This window comes from Scomber scombrus, chromosome 4 (genome assembly GCF_963691925.1).
Source record: "Scomber scombrus chromosome 4, fScoSco1.1, whole genome shotgun sequence".
Lineage (NCBI taxonomy): Eukaryota > Metazoa > Chordata > Actinopteri > Scombriformes > Scombridae > Scomber > Scomber scombrus.
Window position 1 is genome coordinate 11,432,735 of NC_084973.1, and position 19,378 is coordinate 11,452,112.

The following is a 19,378-nucleotide window of genomic DNA, read 5'->3' on the forward strand; positions in this document are numbered from 1 at the left end:
GATCCAAAATAAAGAAATAACAATTATTTGTCTGGTCATCTTCTATCCTTTTTGTGGTAAATAAGCGTAACTAGACTGAGTTCAGTGTTCATTTCTGTCCTACCTAAAGCCTCCGTGGACTTTGCGAACGTAAACTGACTCTAGATCAGTAGCTAATATTGCTGGTTAACGGTCAGCGATGTCTCAACGCCCGCCTCCTCCACTGTCCAATCACCGACTGAATACAGATACTGACAGATGTATTAGCCAATAAGACAGCGCTATGAAGAATATGGGTGGGAACCCATAAACATCAGGGAAGTAGATTGTTTAATTTAGCTGTGGCAAAGGAAGTTAACTGTTTTTTATTGAAGCCTCTTAAAGGAATTAGTCGCACCGTAGGAATGTCTTGACAGCAGTGCACAAGCTAGTAGTAGCGTTAAATTGGCTAAATAGCTGTTAACTCCCTACAAGTGTTGTCAGAGGCGTAGATACAGCTTTACGAAGAGGAGGGAGAAGTATTACGCCATCAACCGGAGCTTCCTGAACTTGAAGTCAAGCTAGATAACCTGGTTAAACCCCCAGCCGCAGAGGACGCCGAAGGTGGAAAAACACACCGGGAAAGGGTTAACCAACTGCTCGACGTTGTACCTCCACATTAACAAGACAATTCGGAGTAACTTTTGGTGAAGCTTTACCGGACTTGTCGCGATGTCTCTGGCCGACCAGAGCCAGCAGTGGTTCCCAACCAGCGTACAGGTAACGGTGCATCAAGCTCGGAGCCTGCGAGTCAAGGGCAAAAATGGCACCAACGACGCCTATGCCATCATCCAGGTGTCCAAAGACAAGTTTTCTACCTCCGTGGCAGAGAAATGTGTGGCTCCAGTGTGGAAAGAGGAGGCTTCGTTTGACCTGCCGCTCTTCCACCCAGGCAACACTGAGCGCTGCACCCTGTACATCGTAGTGATGCATCGAGCCCAAGTGGGACTCGACAAATTCTTGGGGCAAGCTGTGATAAACTTACTGGATCAACACGACAACAAGTCTCGCAAAAAGACAGAGTAAGTGGCTGCTGTTGGCCTTCATCGTTTTTATAATTGACAGCGTTTAAAGCCTGTTTGTGTCACTGCTCCAAAAAAGTTGAACATTCATTTAGGTAGTGCCTCACCTGGATGGGATGTCACTGGTTAGTATTAAACGGGTTTACACGAAGATATCTACCAGTTTATACTAATTAAATGTGTTTTTCCCTTCATTTAGCTCAACTTCTTCTTTAATGTAATTTGACCGACAGTGAGTCACGCCAGAAAGTCTCATCCTTCAGCATGGAAACACTCCCACTACTCCCCTGTCTCTTGGTCATATTAATTTCCCTAAATTATTTAGAGCCAGCACTGACAGCCTTTTCTGAGTGGTTGGATCTAAACACACTTTCAAGAGCAATTACTGCCAAATAATCCAAATGCTATTTTGACTGTGTTGCCAAAATACTTCAAACATGTGGGAATAATTGAATACAATTCAGATTCAAAGGGCTTTATTGGCTTAAAGGTTTCAAGAACAATGTTGCCATAGCAAGTACAGCATGTCCAAATATTTGGACAGTACACAACAACAGTTACATGAACTAACCCAACATAAAGAATGAAGATTAGTTAAACATATTCAGTACACTGTGTTTTGTTTTGTAGGTGGCTAATAACTTGGGCTTGTTCTACCTGTTTGTTCGTTTTAACTGCACCTTCAATAACAAAGTATCAATAGGTGCCCTACCTTACATGTATGAACACTTTACTAGTCTTGTTTTTATTAACATAGTGATCGAACAGTGATTTGGATATTGCCCAAAACATGAACCATTTGACCCATTCTTTGAACTCATGCAATTATGTCAATCATGTAGTTTTACCTAACATTATCATTTTATCTTTGAGATTTGTAATCTGTAAAAACAATATCAAGTTTTAGCTTTTTAGAAACATAAAATGTCTAGAAGTGATTGTAGTAAAACTGATAAAAGACTGATAAAAACAACAGATTTTTTTAAAAATACACTTCATGCCTTGATGTTGTAGAGCATGCATGAACTTTGAAACCTAGCAGTAAAATGTGCTCTTGAGTTCACCCTGAGTTAGATTGGCTGTTCGGATAGGTAATGGTAGCCTTTTGCATTGTCCAGCTAATGAGGTCAAGTCTAATTAGAAGAATTTAATGATGCAGTCTTTTCATGACACCTTTGGTGAATATAGGTTAAATATAATGCACTTGAAATTGGCCACACAATTACAAAAGCCAGCTATTCAGACCCTCCCTCTTCTTACAAGTGTCTGGAACAACCGTAGCGTTTGGCGGAGACTTAAACTTCATGAGTTGGTGTGAAGCCATATCTGTCACTGCGAGCTGTGGTGATGGAAACGTATCTAGATCATTTTCTCACAATGCTGCTATTAATCCTTCACATTCCTCAGGGCTATTTGCTTATACACTAAACGTCTGTTCACACCCAGATGCGTTACACTTCAGCTAGGATGACATCAGTGGCTTGACGTAGCATGGGTGTAACAAGAGTTAAAATAAAACGTAGCATGAGTGTTTGAATGTGAATACACACACCCTGATATGTAAGAGAAGTGTAAAAATAAATGATGGTTTAATATCGACTCTTTTGACTGTATATCACGCCGGTGAACTCCTGTCTTGGTGGTGGTGAGGTCTCAGTTATCGCTCAAGTGAGGCTGCCCTTGCTTGAGCGATGACCTCATACACTTGGTTATTGTACCGTCATATCTGAAACGTTATCTTGTGTTTGCTCAGGAGGTTTTGGCAGTTTGTGGCAAAGTTCAATCCTCACGCTCGCTTTTTCCAAGTCTGAATTCCTTCACCCTTCTTGCCTAATCTACTCCATCTGTCTTCTTTAAGAGCCAGTACGCAGGATGGGTATTGGATGTTGCTGTGTTCGCCTTGAAGCGTGTGGTGTTAGATTACTATCCTGCTCCACTGTTGTGCTGATACTGAGCAGGGTGTGTCATTGAGGACTTAGTTTTCCTGCTGAAAGGGAGCTCTGCTGTAGGCCCTATACAATACAGTGTTTTCAAGATGAAATGAGAATGTCTGGCCACTTATTTGAATTTATCAGCGGCTGGGAGTTTTATGTTCAGTCTATTATTCAGTATAGAGTGATATAAAGTTTGGACCTGAGTGCATTTTCTACATGAGGAATTGTCATCCTTATCAATTCAGTCTTTCGTAAATCGTTTCCTGCAATGGATATCTTGGTATAATTTTCATTATTGTTTCATCTCCCGCATATTTCCTTGATTGCTAGATGAATTGCTTGGTCCCTAAAATATCAGAAAATCTGGGAAAATAAAAACTTTTCATGTTTAAATCATGGAGCCAAAAATATTCACTTCATTTACCATCACGCATAACAAAGAAAAGCAACAAATTCTCACAGCTCACCAACCCAAATTAATAAATGTTTGGAGGGTAATTTTGTGGGGTTTTTTTATGTAATTTGGAGCCACAAATATTGGACCAGTCCCAGTCGTTGCAGAGCTGTTTTTTCAGAGTCAGCTCCAGACAGACATTTGAGCCACTATATTTGTTTAGTAAACATACAGCAGAAAATATTCCACATTCTGACATTTGTGCTTACGTAACATGAGAATCACCTTCATAACTCAAACAAACATGAACCCTCCCGTTAATCATTAGACATGGCAGAGAAGTGCCCTTGACTGTTAACAGAGAGAACCTGTCCGGCAGGATCGGTGAGAGCACACATCAGGGGCACTGCCCAATATTTCATGCAAACAATACAGCACATGAATACCCCGCAGGCCTTTCCGTAACCAGTGTTGGGGAAGCTACTTTGCAAGCGTAGCTCGTAAAACTACATGTAGTTCAGCTTGGCAGTAGTTTGAACAAACTACATTTCTACCCCTGGAGAAATGTAGTTTGTAAAACTACAGCTAAAACAAAGTAGCTTTAGCAACTACTTATACTCATTTAAATCAGCGTTAAATAAATCAACATGTGGCGTATATGAAACAAAATATAATAGCCTACAAATATTCACATGCCAGCAGAAATATGCCTCTCAACTCAGTTTTATTTTTTTAGAGAAAGAAAGCTGACATTTTTGGTCAACATACTGTAGGTTCACCATAGACATGTTAGGTAATCTATAGACATGTTGGGTAATATAAAGAGAAAAGGAAAATCCTACCGCAATACCAAATCAGAAATGTAAATCAGTCAACAAAAAATGTAATAAAAAATAGGTAGACATATTCTAGATCGGTGTGTCTTGAACAACAATGTTGGCATGTCATGACATGATTCATGACTTTTTTCAAAGAAAGTTCTGGAACACAATAATGGTAAAATAAAAAGTATATTATATACTGTAGGTCTTTTTTTAATAAAAAATATTTCATGTTATTGGCCAAAATTGTAGTTTGTAAATTGAGTAGTTAAACTACAAAAAATGACCCAAAAAGTTTGACGCAGCACAAAATATGAATGTAGTTCAACTACATGTAGTTTAAGTCTCCCCAACACTGTCCGTAAGAATGCATGGTGTCTTGACAGTCAACTGACATAGACAAGACACCCTGAAGGAACAGCAGGCAATTCCTTGATAAGCTCCGGGAAAGTGAGATCTGCCTCTCCTTGTGGTTAGGCATAGTTGGCGATTGTTTGACTTGGCATGCTTGGTTTAGGGCTGGAGAGGAGGACTGTTTGAATTAGGCTCAGTGCAACTTTCATTACATCACGTTCAGCGCCTCCCTGCATGTTTGAGCATCTTTGAGGAATGTTGGTTCACTCCCATGCTTGTTTCCTGCGTGCTATCCTCAGAAAAGCCTGTCTGGATGTCTGCTTCATGGCACTAAAGTAAATATTGGAGCAGTGCACTCCATATGAACTGCAGATAATTGTCTGCTTAGTAATGTGTATTTAAATTCAGATATAATGTGTATGCCTCGGTTTGTCTGTTACAACATCAGATTGAAGTGTAATAGCTTTAGGGCCTACAGGGGTCACAATGATCAAAGAGAAATAAACACAGTGACCTTAACTTTTAGTGAAGCGGTGGGAGAGCTCTGCTGTGGAACAATAGAGCTCAAAAGGGGAAAACCTTATCATAATGGGCACTTCTGCTAAAGTGTTAGGGCATCTAATAATAGCAAAGCTTTAATTATACAAGCAGAAAGCATCTGTATGTAATGGCTCTAATTGCTTGTTTTGGCATGGTTTTTAAAGGGCTCTCCAGAACACTCCTACCTTTCCCTTGCAGACAATAAGTGCTGACCCTGTTCAACATAGAGGACATGAGGGGGGCGGTGAACAAAGCTGTAATTGTCATGCTTTATCTATGGTTGGCATGGTGCTCCCAACAGGAAGTGTAACAAGCTGTAAACCAGTTAATGACACGTATTAGCCTCAGGTCTAACAAGACACAGCAGACAAAGTCATACATTCTTCAGGAAATGTATTTATGCCGTTTTTTTATACAGAACTTACATTTAACTCCTTATAACCCCTCCTGAAGTGCTGACGTGTTTTATGTAGAGCTGCCAACCTATATAATGGGAATATAGTGCGGTATGGTGATGGTAAATTTATAAATTATGTTGATGAAGCAGGTCGGCTGGAGTAAATTCAAAAATTGTGATGTTTATTATTAAAAATATTAATGAAACAGAGGCCGAACCATGGGAAATTCAACAAAAATACTTAGCTGAAGCAAGAGAAAAAAAAGAAGAAAAAATTAAAAATGTGATCACACACACAGGTATGAGTGCAACAAATTATACAAAATGTAATTTACTACAGAACAGTTGTGTCCTTTGTGCCTCAGCTTGACAGTAATTTGTGACTCAGTGCTTGGTCCAGATAACGATGCACACCTGTTGTCACTATCACTGATAACACAGACCATCTGTCCCAATCACAGCAGGACTGAAGCCTTTTGACAAAATATTACGTTGTTAAACACAAACTGCTCAAGTGAGAGCTGTATTCCATTGTTTATGTAACTTGTCTGATAAATTAACAAACATTGTAATGTTGGGAAAGAGGGCCCAGTGAAAGTGGGAGAGGGGCAAACTTTACAGTTTACAACCCAATTCAAGATCAAATTAACATTGTTTGGTGGCATTTCTCTCTTGGTATTTATTAAAACTAATAATACACAGCAGCTCAATAATTTATATGACTCTGACATAAATGTGCTGTGTTTCTGGAAATTTGATTACAGTCATTTGGGGCTGCAGCCAACGATAATTGAAGTTACCAATTAACCTTTCAATTATTTTCTCTATGTGGACTATAAATTGTCAGAAAATGTTGAAAAATACTGATTGCTGCTTCACAAAGCCCAAGATGCAGCTTAAAATGTCCTGTCTTGTCATAACCATCAGTCCACAGACCCAAAGACATTTAGTTTACTATCACAGAGGACCAAAGAAAATAGAAAAATAACATTTTAGATTCACTGGAACCAGTGGATTTTTATATATCAGTTAATCAAATGTATTTAATGATTAAGCGACTAATTGTTGCAACTACAAATTATGATTATTTTCAATATGGATCAATCAATACATTTTTTTCAACCTTTTTCTTAATAAATTTGGTTCTTGTTTCATACATTTTTTCACTAATATAATATTCATCTTGATACAAAGGCAGCCATTTGTGGAAATGGTTCACATTCATGTTGCCCCTTTTTTCATCTTGCATTAATAAAAATAAGTCTTAAGTGTTGATGAGTTGCTATGGGACAAACTCCCTGATAAGATGGAGGGTTATTGCAGTGTACGAAGGTTCACAAGATATCATAGCTGAAAGTCACGAAATGCCGATGGAGCACATTCTTTCTTTAACATCTGATTAATTCTTTCTCTCATCTGCAGTTGGTTCAAGCTGGTGGACAAGTCTGGGAAGGAGGACAAGGCACGAGGGGAGGTGCTAGTTGATCTCCAGTTCATGCGAAACAACATGTCAGCTAGCATGTTTGACCTTTCTATGCAGGACAAACCGCGCTCCCGCATCTCCAAGATAAAAGACAAAGTCCGCGGGAAGAAAAAGGATGGCTTCTCCGACTCTGCCTCGGCCATTGTCCCGTCTGTGAGCCAAGTCCTGACAGACAGCGAGGGGGAGGCCGATTCAGTCTCACTTCATCAGACTCCAGGAGGGAAAAAGAAATCTAAACTCAAAACCCTCTTTGCTCCCAAATCAAACTTGCAGAAGAACATGTCACAGTCCATGTCTACACTGGGGACGCTTCCCGAGAAGAACTCATCTCTCAGTAGCAGCCGCTCATCTGGCCTCAATGTAGAGACCCCTGAAGGTAACCTAATCTTTCTTAACTCTGGCTTGAAGCTGTTCTTGTTTGTGTGTTTACAGTTCTGTCTTTCCTCTGTGCCACAGTGCAAGTTAAATAATAATGTTTTGCATGTTTACAATGACATCATACTTTACTGTCTCTCCTCCCGCAGTGAAGAAGAAATTCAAATTCTTGGGCCACAAGCGGACAGGCAGCTCTGACAGCAAGATCTCTCAGGGTCCTTTCTCCTTACTGGGCCGCTCCAAGCAGAGCAACAGTGACCTAAACAATCTGTGCATCAATGGCAGCCATGTGTATGAGGACACAGAGCCCAAAAGTGGATCTACTCTCAGTCTTAACAGCTCAGGCCAAGGATCTGTGGAGGATGTCCGGAAACACACCTCTGATGTCTCTGCAGATTCTTTCAAAAGCATACCTGTGCCTTCCCACAGCCGTCAGCCTTCAGATAGGGATATACTGGAGCAACAGCGCCATCAAGAGGAGGAGGAGGAGAGAAGGCAGGCACAAGAAAGGCGCATAGCAGAGGCCAAGAGGCAGGAGGAAGAGGAGAAATCAAGGGCGGAGGCCAGGAGACGGCAAGAGGAAGAGGAGAAATCCAGGGCAGAGGCCAGGAGACGGCAGGAGGAAGAGGAGAAATCCAGGGCAGAGGCCAGGAGACAGCAGGAGGAAGAAGAACGCATGTACAAAGAGGAACAGGAGAGGAAGAGACACTCCCTCGAGGATGAAGCAAGAAGGAAGAAACAGAGGGACGAGGAGGAATATAGGAAGAAGCAAGAGGAAGAACACCAGATGCTGGAAGCAGCTGAGAATGAGAGGTTTGAAGAGGAGCATCGCAGACTAGAGGAGCAGAAACGACAGGAGGAGGCTTCCATGAGCGACAGGCTGACATCTCTGTTTGGAATGATCCGAAAGAAGGAGGAGAAAAAAGAGGAGGCACAGCAAATAACCAAAGAGGAAGTACCCACAGTAGCCCCTCACAGTGACTCGAGAGATCCTGATCATCCAATCACCCACCACTCCACCAACCCATTTGAGGATGTTGTCCTCAGCTCAGATACTAGAGTCAGCAGTAACGAAAGCCCAGCTGGTCTTCAGAAACCCAACCGCAACCCACAAACTCCCTCTGCCATGGTCTTCCACAACCGCACTGCAAAGGTGTCTGCAGTCAAACCCAGGTAGGCCTTCTTCTTATTTGGTTTTATTACATGAAAAATGACTCTGCATTAATGTTATGTAATGTTGTTGTTATATCAGTGTTGTGACACAGAGGGATTCTGCTGGTTGCTTGCAGGCACACTATTCTTAGACTTGCTGGACTGGAATGTGAATACTGTCTTCAATAGGCCTGCAAGTGGACATGCTGTCACATTTCAGTGTTATGTGCATTATGTGCAGGCACCAAAAAGGCAGGACACAAATTTCACAGCAAAAACATGATTTTTTTTCTCTAAACTTTGATTTCCAGGCTGCAGTAAAAGTCACAGTTAGAAATGTTCATAACTGTTTAGGAGCATCAAGGTGATTAATGAGTCTCCCCCCACACCGTCTCTGTCAACAACGAAACTTCACAGTGTCACAACTTTCTGTCCTTTTTCTGACTATTGAATGACAAAAACTTGGAATTGCATCTGACGGTTGATGGACCAGTTTGACTGGTTTGATCTCCATACTGATGAAAATCTGGGTGTGTCTTAGGGTGATGGGATGTTGTAGAACAGGTTGTGGACTGAACAGAGCTCATAAGGGAGTGACTTAGACAGTTTGACTTCATATGTGGACGTCTCGGGTACTTGGGCTCTCTTCTTAGATTTTTTTTAGAGTTGTTTGTGGACTTTTGTGGATTTTTAAAGATCATCATGGTAAGGTGGTTTTGCTTGGTATTGTATTTTTTTATTTACTTTGAAATGTGTTTGCTAGACAGCAGCCTAAGTAGCTAAAGGTGTTTGGATTATCGATTTTGATGTTGTTGATTTTAAGGCTAGGTTGGACAATTTACTATAATCTAAGTAGATTAATTAAAGACAAAATGTCATATTGTCTTTTCAACTTGGAAAGTACATTTTTCAAAGTAAACAAGTCTCTACTAAAAATAGAAACATTAACAGCAAGGCGTGATCAGACGTGTCTACAGGTTGCACATTGACGTTAAATGGTGGACCATTTTATGAACAATGTCTTTTCCAGTACATAACCGTTACACAATAAAGATTGTTGTCACGGAACACAGATTATTCTCAGTATTTTAAGTTGTTAAGCTTTGTCAATTTTGAACAGTCTCAGAGCTGCAACATGTGATTTGGGAATTTATAGTTATTTTTGACAAATTTGCTGATCTGAGAGTTGCTAGTTAAATTGGTGACGGGCTGTACATTGGTGGAGGTAACGTTGGGAAAATTGATGGTCACACTGATATGTAGGGCTTTGTTTTCACTCCTTGGCAGATGGGCTCAATCACTGACGTCTGAACCCACTGACTCCTTATGCCCCAGTCAAGAGTGTCTCTCCCCAACCACCCATGAATCCACCCTCTCTAGTGTCCCATCTGAGTCGCCTGATACTTTCTCCAACCTTCACTCATCTCTGGCTCCAGCAAACATTAGTCAAAGTCCATCTGGATCCCCTCCTTGCAGCATAGACAATCCATCATCTGTGGGATCTTCACCCACCATGGCTGATAAGAAGAGAAGAGCCCCCCAGCCACCCTTGCATCCTGTACATGAGACCCAGCCTGGAGGAAACCATGTCCCTGTCAGAGAGATCAGTAACCCTGGATATGTTGAGGCAGATGGGTCGCAGCAAGACAAAAAATACTCCCTACCACTCCCTGATTATGAAACGCTCTTCCCCCAGAAGAGACATGGAGTACAGGGGCAGACTCGATGGGACCATATAATTGCTGAGGTCAATCAGAGACAACGGGAGGCTCCACCTGAATTACTAGGTCCAGAGATGAGTGTGGATGGCCCAGAGGAGCATGAACCCAGTCATAGGACTTCACCTCCTCAAGAGAAGCATTATCAAACACAACTTCTGGAAGCAAAACCTGCGTCATCAAAAAAAGTAGCAGCCCCAGCTCCCCCTAAACCAGCGGCATCTCTGCAACCTAGATCAGTGGCAGACTCTGGTCAAATACAAAGCCAGAACATGGCACAGACTCACCAGTCTCTTATGAGGCCCAATCCCTCTGCAGCCATGAGACCTCAAAACACTGACACATCAAGTGGAAGAAGTCTCCCAGGGGTGTCCAGGGATGGAGCAAGAAAGGAGCTGCAACCACCGCCTATAGCAACAAATGCTCCCAGACCAACCAGCCAAATGGACCAGGATACAGCACCAACAGATGACCAAAGGAAAGTGCCAGTCACCATGAACAAAGATGCTCCCATAGCCAAACCCAGGCAAAGGGTCAGTGGCAAAGAGCCAGCAGAGCAAGACTCTGTTGTCACACCAGTATTGTCTTACAAAAATATGAACAGTAACAACCAAACATCATCCAGGTCAAGTATGAGCAACACAAACAAAACAGGCGTGAAGGCAGAGGAGAACTTTGTTGAGTTTGACCCATTCCCAAACACTGAGCTTCTCTCCGAGGACCCGTGGGCACAACTGAGCCAGAACCAAGAAGCAGATAAACTCTTCACTGGCGGTGTACAGAAAGAGCAGAAACCAGAAGATCGCGGATTGACACCAGGTGATCTTGATCAAATCTTTAGTCAAGTTAAACCGACAGATCCTTTCACAAGTTTTAATGGCAGCAATTCAAACAAACAAAACGAGTACAGGAACAAAGAGGACGATTCAAAGCAATTCAGTCCTGCTTTCCAAAGAAAAAATTCACAAAAGCGAAAACAGATGCTTCCTTCAATAACTCACTTAGAGAAAGGCTCCAAATCCCGAGAAGAACCCGCATATCAAGAAGAAACGGCTGATAAAGGCCTCCCCGCAAGAGATGTTGCAAATGAGTTCATCTCTCCAAAGCATCAATCGGATGTGAAAACACAAAGCAGCTTTCATGGCAGAGAGGATCCTTTCGGAGCTGAAGCTTTTAGTGTACCGTCTGCTTTGACTTCCTCAGAGACGCTCCAGGTAGTTATGGAGGAACCAGCATCACAGGCAGGAGTGTTGTCTGGGGGAAAGACTCTTTTGCGAGCATGGGTTTCACCCTCTGAGGTTCAGCCTGTCAGTGCTCAGAATAGCAATGGAGGTGGGCTAGCCTTAACTCCACGCAGGTGAGATTGAACAGGCTACTTACAAAGTATTCACTTGTTGAGTGTTAACCTAGATTTGAATGTGGCATATGGCTGCTGCTGTTGTATAGGGAAGTAAATAAGGTGTTGGGATTTACCTTGGGTGTGATTATCTTTGAAATATTGTGATTTTTTGGCAGTTTTAGCAATTTGAAATTATTTGGGAACACTAGGTTAAATAGTTTAACCTTTTTTTTTTTTGCTTTATAGTATTTCTTCTTTGTTTGTTCTTTACCTGTTGTTCTTACTTGCAGTGACCTTTATTACCTTTTTGAGGGCTTTATAGTAATGTATGGAATTTTTATTTACAGGCCTCATCCAGTGAAGCCCATGAGTTCAGCTGATACCCAGCATCCAATCAGCACCCCTGCTGTGAAAGAGATAAAGGCCCATGATGGCATTCCAGCAAAGATTAAGGTACTGTTGTCATAAATTACATACTTGAGAACATATTTGACATTTCCCCTCACTGTAATTTAATTGGATTTTCCTGCAGGAGACATTACACAATGTCACTTTAGCAATCTACCGTTAAACATAATTTAAAAGTAGTCATTTTTCTAAGAACTGAAATATGGAGTTTGTGAGAAAAAGAAAGTCTGTCATAACTAACGGCCCAAAATGAGTCATCTTGTGGCAGCTGTTTCAGGAAATATTGCAAAACTTTGAGCTTGTAGATTCATTTTTTGACCTCGACCATAGCTGTTTGACATATGTTTTAATTTTATGAAGCTTTCAGCTATATTTCATGGTCTTAAGCAGATGGAGTTTGCTTTGTTGTCATGGAGATGGTTTTGACAACTGAGTAAAACCCACTGTTTTTATAGCACTAAAAGTAAATGGTACCTGGCATCTCTGCAAAATCATTCTTTTGTGTGTTATATCAGTGTACTTTTTAATTAGTGTATTCACTTCTCTCCAGGTGGCAGACTCAATGGAAAGTGGGCCTTACACTCAGCTGACACAGGAAGAGTTGATCACGCTGGTGGTGAAGCAGCAAACTGACCTGTCCAGGAAGGACGCTAAGATCGTTGAGCTCGAAGAGTACATAGACAACCTGCTGGTCCGTGTTATCGAAGAGCAGCCCACTATCCTTCAAGCCCTCAACTTTTCCAAGCCAGTGTAAGGTAAAGAGTGCAAAAGGAGGAGTCCTGCTGGAGGTCCCAGTTATGTTTTTGTGTGTATATTTGTACTGTTGTCACTGTGTAAGACTAAGAGCATATGCACTTTTTTAGTTTCAATATGGAGTCTGTGTCAAATGTGTTTGAGAATGCTGGAAATTGTCTCTAAGTGATATTTGGTGACTCCTTAATAGCAAGCAAGTCAAAATCTTTATATATGCAAATGAATGTATTTGTTTTGACACTACGGTACTCACATTTGCTTTAAACAAACTTGTTACATGTTCAACAGCTTGATTTATATACCATACTTGATGAAAGTTAGGTTGCGCTTTATTTGATATACTAATTATGTAGACACAAACTGTTGGTTTTTTTTTTTTTTTTTTTTTTTACTATGATCTGGCCTTTTTTACTCTACACTGGGCTTTCTGTAACTTATTTATGTGTAAAGATCAATCATCTATATGCTATTATACAATCATTCATGCACCATCCTGAGGTAAGAATGTAATAATTCTCTCAAAAGGTAGTTTGTAAAAGTATATTTGCAATAAATTGTTAGTCATTGCTGCAGGTCGTAACTATAATCATTCACCACTGAAGTCTTATTTCTTTATTTGATCCTTTTGGCAAGCATGTATTTTTTCAATGAGTCAGTTAACAACATTCCTCCCTTTGTTTTTTGTTTTTTACCCACCACAGTCGAATGTCAGCTTGTCTTCCAGTCCTTAAACTATATTGTGCCTATTTTTGCTTCAATGAGGTATTATTTAGAAAACCAGCAACGAATGACAGCAAGCAGCTACTATTTACTGTACACATTTTTAATCACATAGTTATTATGGTAGGTAGTTCATTTGTTTGGTTATTTAGCCTGTGCACAAAGTTGTTTGAACTATTATGCAAGTACAGAATCAAACTCTTATAACAATAATAATAATAATGAGAAGAAGAAGAAGGATGATTTTGATCACTGTTGTTTTTGTGCATTATTTATAATGATGATAATCAAATGATAATCATAATAATCCAAACCAATCATCACAGGAACAGTAATAGTGTCTGTCAATTCCAGCCGGCCTCATCTTTGTAATCGAACTACACTAATGAATGAACACTGCATCTATGCCTTCATGTGATATTATTTGATGTCACGGCAGAAACTATAGCAATATTAATCTTATGAATGTACAGATCTGTGCCTTCAAAACCCTTTTACACGCCTTTAATGTCTTGATTTGCTGGATGAATAGTTGTTCTGGTTGAGTGCTCAAAGAATGTGCAGAACGTACAGCCTGATGCATTGAGTGTTTGTTGGACATAAAAATAATTATACAGCCAGTGTAAAAGATTTGAAAGGAATGATGCGAAAAATATTGTTTTATTTGAAATAAAGACACTAGATTCACCAGATTGTATTTGCTGTTACAATTATTTTATGTACATTTATTTTTGAAAGAAATAAAACCTACATAAATGTAATATTAATCTACATTATTTATTATTCACATGACATTTTTTATGTCTATTATATATATATATTATATATATATAAAACTATATATCTTGTTTTTATACAACTGGTCTTCATGCTTTATTCACAAAGAAGGTCGTTTTGGGAAATGAAAAAAGATGACTGACCTTCACATGATAGTTAGACTCTTAAGATCATCGAGGATAAAAAAAAAAAAAAAGTGTAACCATGGAAACATATAGCATGATGTATTGTACACAATAGCTTCCTTCCACATCAAGTGACAGTACAGTTTGAACATTAGAAATGTTAGTAAGGTTGCCATTCTCCTCTCTCATGATTAAAACAGTGAATAACATATAATTGAGGCTGTTAATGTTACATCTGGTGATATTCCATATGTTTCTTATTGTAAATAAATACCAAGACAAGCCCAACAATTAATCCTACTAACATGAGCACTGTATTTTATTTGGTATTGCTCCCAAATAGTTTATGTACTACATGTAAACTGTAAGTGCAACTAGATGATTAAATGTGCTTCTTTAAATTAATCATCCACAGCTAAAAAATGTACCCAAAAACTACATTATTTACTTCTGCATAACACAAATCTACAATGCCCAGCTCTAAGTATATTTTTATAAATAATATTGGGGCTGAGAACAAAAGAAAGGATAAAGAAGTCAGAAATTATCAGGAGATAGATAAATGCTTTATTGTTGGGTTTTTTTCATAGGATATGACAATAAGAAGAATATAAAAACTGTGGTGAGCCTTATCCTTTATATGAATTAGATAACAGTCTGGCGAAAAGAAAAAAAAATTCATGGTTCAAACACCAAAACAGATTATCCAATAATATGAAAGAGATAGTTCAAAAAATAAGTTAAATGTTATTATTTACAAAAATACAGGCGGATCCATGTGATTGCATCAGCACAAACGCACTGCATTTGACTGTCATATGATTGTCAGGCTGAGGCCTATACACAACTGAGCAAAGTTGTTGGCACATCGCAAACTATGATGGTCACATGGGTACACTTTGAGTGTCATGAGATGAAATTTGTCTCAACACACAGGTTAATGGCATCCTATCCGTATATGTAATTTACAGTCCAAAGAAGTAAGGACTGTGCCTAAATCTATGGAGCTTCACAACACCACGCTCGCTGTGGCGCAGTTATTGGCCGAGATGCCAATGCGACGACGGCAGGTGAACATTTTGCGAAGCTCAGCACGGAAACGGTCATGCAACCAAGCGTACAGGAAAGGGTTACAGCAGGAGGAGCTCATGGCACACAGGTGACAGAGTAGCTGAATGAGCAGGAAGTACTGCTTATCAATCAGGTCAATGTCAATATCACGCAGGACGTTGAACACACTGATGGGCATCCAGCAGACACCAAAGGCTGCTACCACCAGGCTCACCAGGCGGAAGGTCTTGCGTTTACGCATGCGCTGAGCCTCTGCCTGGCTCTGGGTGTGATGGCCAGGTACGACACAGTTCCGCAGTTTAACAGAGATGCACAGGTATGAGATGCAGAGTGCAGAAAGAGGCAGGACATAGGTGATGAAGAGAGTGCTGTATGCATAGGCCAGCCTCTCCCTCTCTTGGCCCATCCAGAACTCCTCACAGATGGTGAAACCCTCGTTCTTAAACTCCACATGGTAGGTGTGAGCCACAGCTGGAGCCACCAGACCGCAGGACAGCAGCCAGATGGCAGACAGGAGGTAGGTGCACGCCATGACTGAGATACGCTTCTTCAGAGGATGCACAGTGGCATAGTATCTATACAGAAGAAGAGAAGAGCCTCAATTCTTAAATCAGATTTAAATGGGTTCTGTTTATCTTGGGTAAAGAACATTTTTCCAGCTGGCAAATGACAGCACAAAAAAATTTACTGAGCTTCACAATTCTCAAATCCAATTCAGCTCTGCCAAGTATCCAAGGTCAATAGACAAGTTGGCTGTTTGGAACACTGGCTGGTGAAAGAATCGCAAAACCTTGAAACCCCAAGCAATGGCGAAATGTACCATGGCCAGTTAAATCATCCTCCATACTTTTTATCCTTCAGTCAGAGACAGGTTTGAATTTGGAGAAAACACAACATTATCATCTATAGGATACTACTGAGTGTAATAGCTTTATATCTGCTGTGTAGCACAAGCACCCACTAAAGAAATACTAAAGCTTTTACCTATTATGCTTGAAATATCTCAAGTGATACTTACATTTGTACTAGAGCATTTAAGGAGGACTAAAGAAAAAAATGAACACTACACTGTGTGATGCTTATATTTTGTCACTGCAGTCCTAGAAACTCACATCTGCCACTGCAATTTGGGCAATTTTCTTTGAGAGATGGTGAGATTCATTTTGTGTCAAATTATCCACTGCATTATTTCTGCATTTGTGTTGAATATGCAACAAGGTGACTAAGTAGTTTTGAATAAATGCCTCAGGCTGAAAACCTTTTACTTGTTTTGCTTTTGCTTATCTGATGATGCAAGACAGGATATGTCCGTGAAACGCATGTAAATAAGGAGTCTATCCACAGTCCCCAGGCTCATTATGACTTACCTGTCCACGGCGATAGCAGTGAGAGTGAAGACTGACACGTACACTGTCACTGGCTGGATGAGATAAACCAAATAGCACATGAATCGGCCAAACACCCAGCCGTGTGGGTTGAATGCATAGGCCAGTGTGAAGGGAACACATGTAGCGCACATCAGCATGTCAGAGAAGGCCAGGTTTCCGATGAAAAAGTTGGTGACATTGTGCATCTTGCGGGTGCGGCAAATGACATACAGGAGCAGGTAGTTGCCAAAAACGCCCACCAGAGCCACCAGGGTGTAGCAGGGAATGATGAGCAGCTTGAAGGACTGCAGCAGTTCCACACCGACAAACTGTGGGCTGCGCTTGGAGGAGCCGTTCTGCAGCGCCACCTCAAAGACCTGACTGGTGTTGTTCTCGCTCACATCATGCATCACACATGGTGGGGTGAGCTCTGCGGCCCAGCCACTGCCTATACCTTCCATCCAAAAAGGCTGATGTCAACCTGGAGGGGTGAAATCATGATTACTATAAACCACATGTATTCAACAAGATGAACTAAAGGTGCAGTGTGTAGAATTTAGTGGCATCTAGCTGAACGGACTTGTCAGAAATGGACAATGACATTCATAAGTATGTGTGTTTATTTAGTTGTGTATAATCTGACTGATAACCTGAATATAAAAAATAATTTTGTTTTTGCTAGCTTAGAATGAGCCCTTTACATTTACATAGGGTGTGGGTCCTCTTTCATCAACCTCGCCATATTTCACTACCACGTATTCAATTTGTTCAATCTGCAACCTCACCGCCTGATGCCACTAAATCCTGCACACTGCACCTTTAAATGCTAGATATCGCATGTGTGTGGCATCTGCAAACAAGGATGTGCTTATCTCTGAGCATGACTAGGGAACAAAAGATCACTACTACATTTGGTTAGTGTCAGTAATTTAACATCAATTACAAAAGCTGCAAAGCCGCTGTGTGACTTAGATGTGCTCTGCACTATTTATACACTGTGGATATGCTGCCGTTCAGTTAACATCAATTCAATTATATTTAACACAACTGATGAAAACTTCAGGACCTGATGTAAGTGTATTACAACATGACACTACTGAGGCATAAAAACTTAGTCATGATGTAAAGACTTCTTTCATTTAGAATGTGCAGATTTGATTGAATGGTAGATGGGCTGCCTTTTTAGTGCCCCTTTTTCTGGTCTTCTGACTACTCAGAGCGTTTTACACTGCATGTAAACATTCACTCAGTCACACACACACACACACACACACACACACACACACACACACACACACACACACACACACACACACACACACACACACACACACACACATATACTGTATACACTGATGGCAAAGGCTGCCATGCAAGGTGCCAACGTGCCCATTAGGATCTACTCTAATACTCTTATGCTGGATAAAATAATATTCATCTATTTGAATATGTGAATAAAAGGATATAGAGACAGAAAATCCCATGTGACTCTTTTTTCTTGACTGCCAAAATGTAAAAAAATAATCTCTCTCCTAACTCATACAAGAAGTCCCAAACTTTCACATTTCTACATATGGCAGTTAATCAAAATTCCTCTTGAGGTTATCAGCTGACAAAAAGGGACACGGGAACTAATATCATGTCTCAATATCTGACCATATCAGATGCACCAGAGAGCTATAATTTACATAGCCAAACAGAAGAAAGTGCAGCAATTTGATTCACATACTATTTGTGAGATCATTGTCAATATGTGAATATAATGACAGAAAGAAATATTCATGGCTGCAGCAATTTTGTGAAAAAAGACATACTTTTACAGTCCAGTAAAACGGTTTAATTAAACCATAATTTCTCGCGAAAAGAGATGCAGCCAAGTTATATCCTGATGCAGTTTTAAAGAACTATGCAGATATTAGAGAGATGTCTCGAGCACACCTACCGTATCAGTGTTGGTGATAGACGGAAGGGAGAAGCTGATGGAGATCCAGCGCAGAGCCTCTGTGCGCCTCTGGAGAGAGGCTCGTCTCTCACACAAATGAACGCATGCGGGGTTTCTCTGAGCAGCAGAGAAGCCGCGCATTCACACCCTGAGCTTATGGTGTTGCATGTGCCAGTGTCGATTTGCGTTGTAATCACCTGTGTGGAAAATCGTTGTGAAGTGTGTGTGTGAAGGTGATCAACAAGTGCAGTCCGGCTGCCTACGGATGGCTCACCTTTATATCTGCCTTTTTAACTTGACTGACAGCTCTGATGACTGGAAGAGCTTCTGACGCACGTGTCTCCGTGGAAAACAGTTTAGCCTGCATTGTCTCAACGAAAAAACATGCACAATATTGTAACAGTCACACCAACAAAAGATGTTCATTCATTTCATCCAATATTTGGTCTTATTGTAGTATTCCTCTGCTGTATACGGGCTTCTGCAATATTAAAAAATAATGCCCTACTGGATCAATATCGGACCAGCTGATAAAGGTTACATTTTTACATTAAGAAATAGAGAGGAACCATTACAAATCCATTAACTTGAGAGACCTACGTATATCTGTAATGAGTGAAGGGTTAAGCTGCCTTTTTATGTATGCACAAAAGGTCACACTGCTGTTT

At 40.6% G+C, this 19,378-nt stretch overlaps 2 protein-coding genes across 2 annotated transcripts; one reads left to right on the top strand and one right to left on the bottom strand.

Annotated features, from left to right (window-relative positions):
• Nucleotides 1-357: 357 nt before the first annotated feature.
• On the top strand, nt 358-14,106 carry rab11fip1a (RAB11 family interacting protein 1 (class I) a). The gene is made up of 6 exons (XM_062418011.1): nt 358-1,040; nt 6,903-7,339; nt 7,488-8,511; nt 9,778-11,565; nt 11,895-12,000; nt 12,506-14,106. Exons 1-6 carry the CDS (start codon nt 691-693, stop codon nt 12,707-12,709), a joined length of 3,909 nt encoding a protein of 1,302 aa, XP_062273995.1. The 5' UTR covers nt 358-690; the 3' UTR covers nt 12,710-14,106.
• Nucleotides 14,107-15,339: 1,233 nt separating this feature from the next.
• Nucleotides 15,340-17,229, bottom strand: prlhr2a (prolactin releasing hormone receptor 2a). The gene is made up of 2 exons (XM_062418159.1): nt 16,769-17,229; nt 15,340-15,976 (listed from the first exon to the last, which is right to left on the bottom strand). Exons 1-2 carry the CDS (start codon nt 17,227-17,229, stop codon nt 15,340-15,342), a joined length of 1,098 nt encoding a protein of 365 aa, XP_062274143.1.
• Nucleotides 17,230-19,378: the final 2,149 nt, after the last annotated feature.

Excerpts from the sequence above, each read along its gene's own strand:
- rab11fip1a (XM_062418011.1), top strand. The coding sequence starts at position 691 with ATGTCTCTGGCCGACCAGAGCCAGCAGTGGTTCCCAACCAGCGTACAG. Across the intron at positions 1,041-6,902 it reads AAGTCTCGCAAAAAGACAGA|TTGGTTCAAGCTGGTGGACA; the intron begins GTAAGTGGCTGC and ends TCTCATCTGCAG. Across the intron at positions 11,566-11,894 it reads CTAGCCTTAACTCCACGCAG|GCCTCATCCAGTGAAGCCCA; the intron begins GTGAGATTGAAC and ends TTTTATTTACAG.
- prlhr2a (XM_062418159.1), bottom strand. The coding sequence starts at position 17,229 with ATGGAAGGTATAGGCAGTGGCTGGGCCGCAGAGCTCACCCCACCATGT. Across the intron at positions 15,977-16,768 it reads ACTGCTATCGCCGTGGACAG|ATACTATGCCACTGTGCATC; the intron begins GTAAGTCATAAT and ends TCTTCTGTATAG.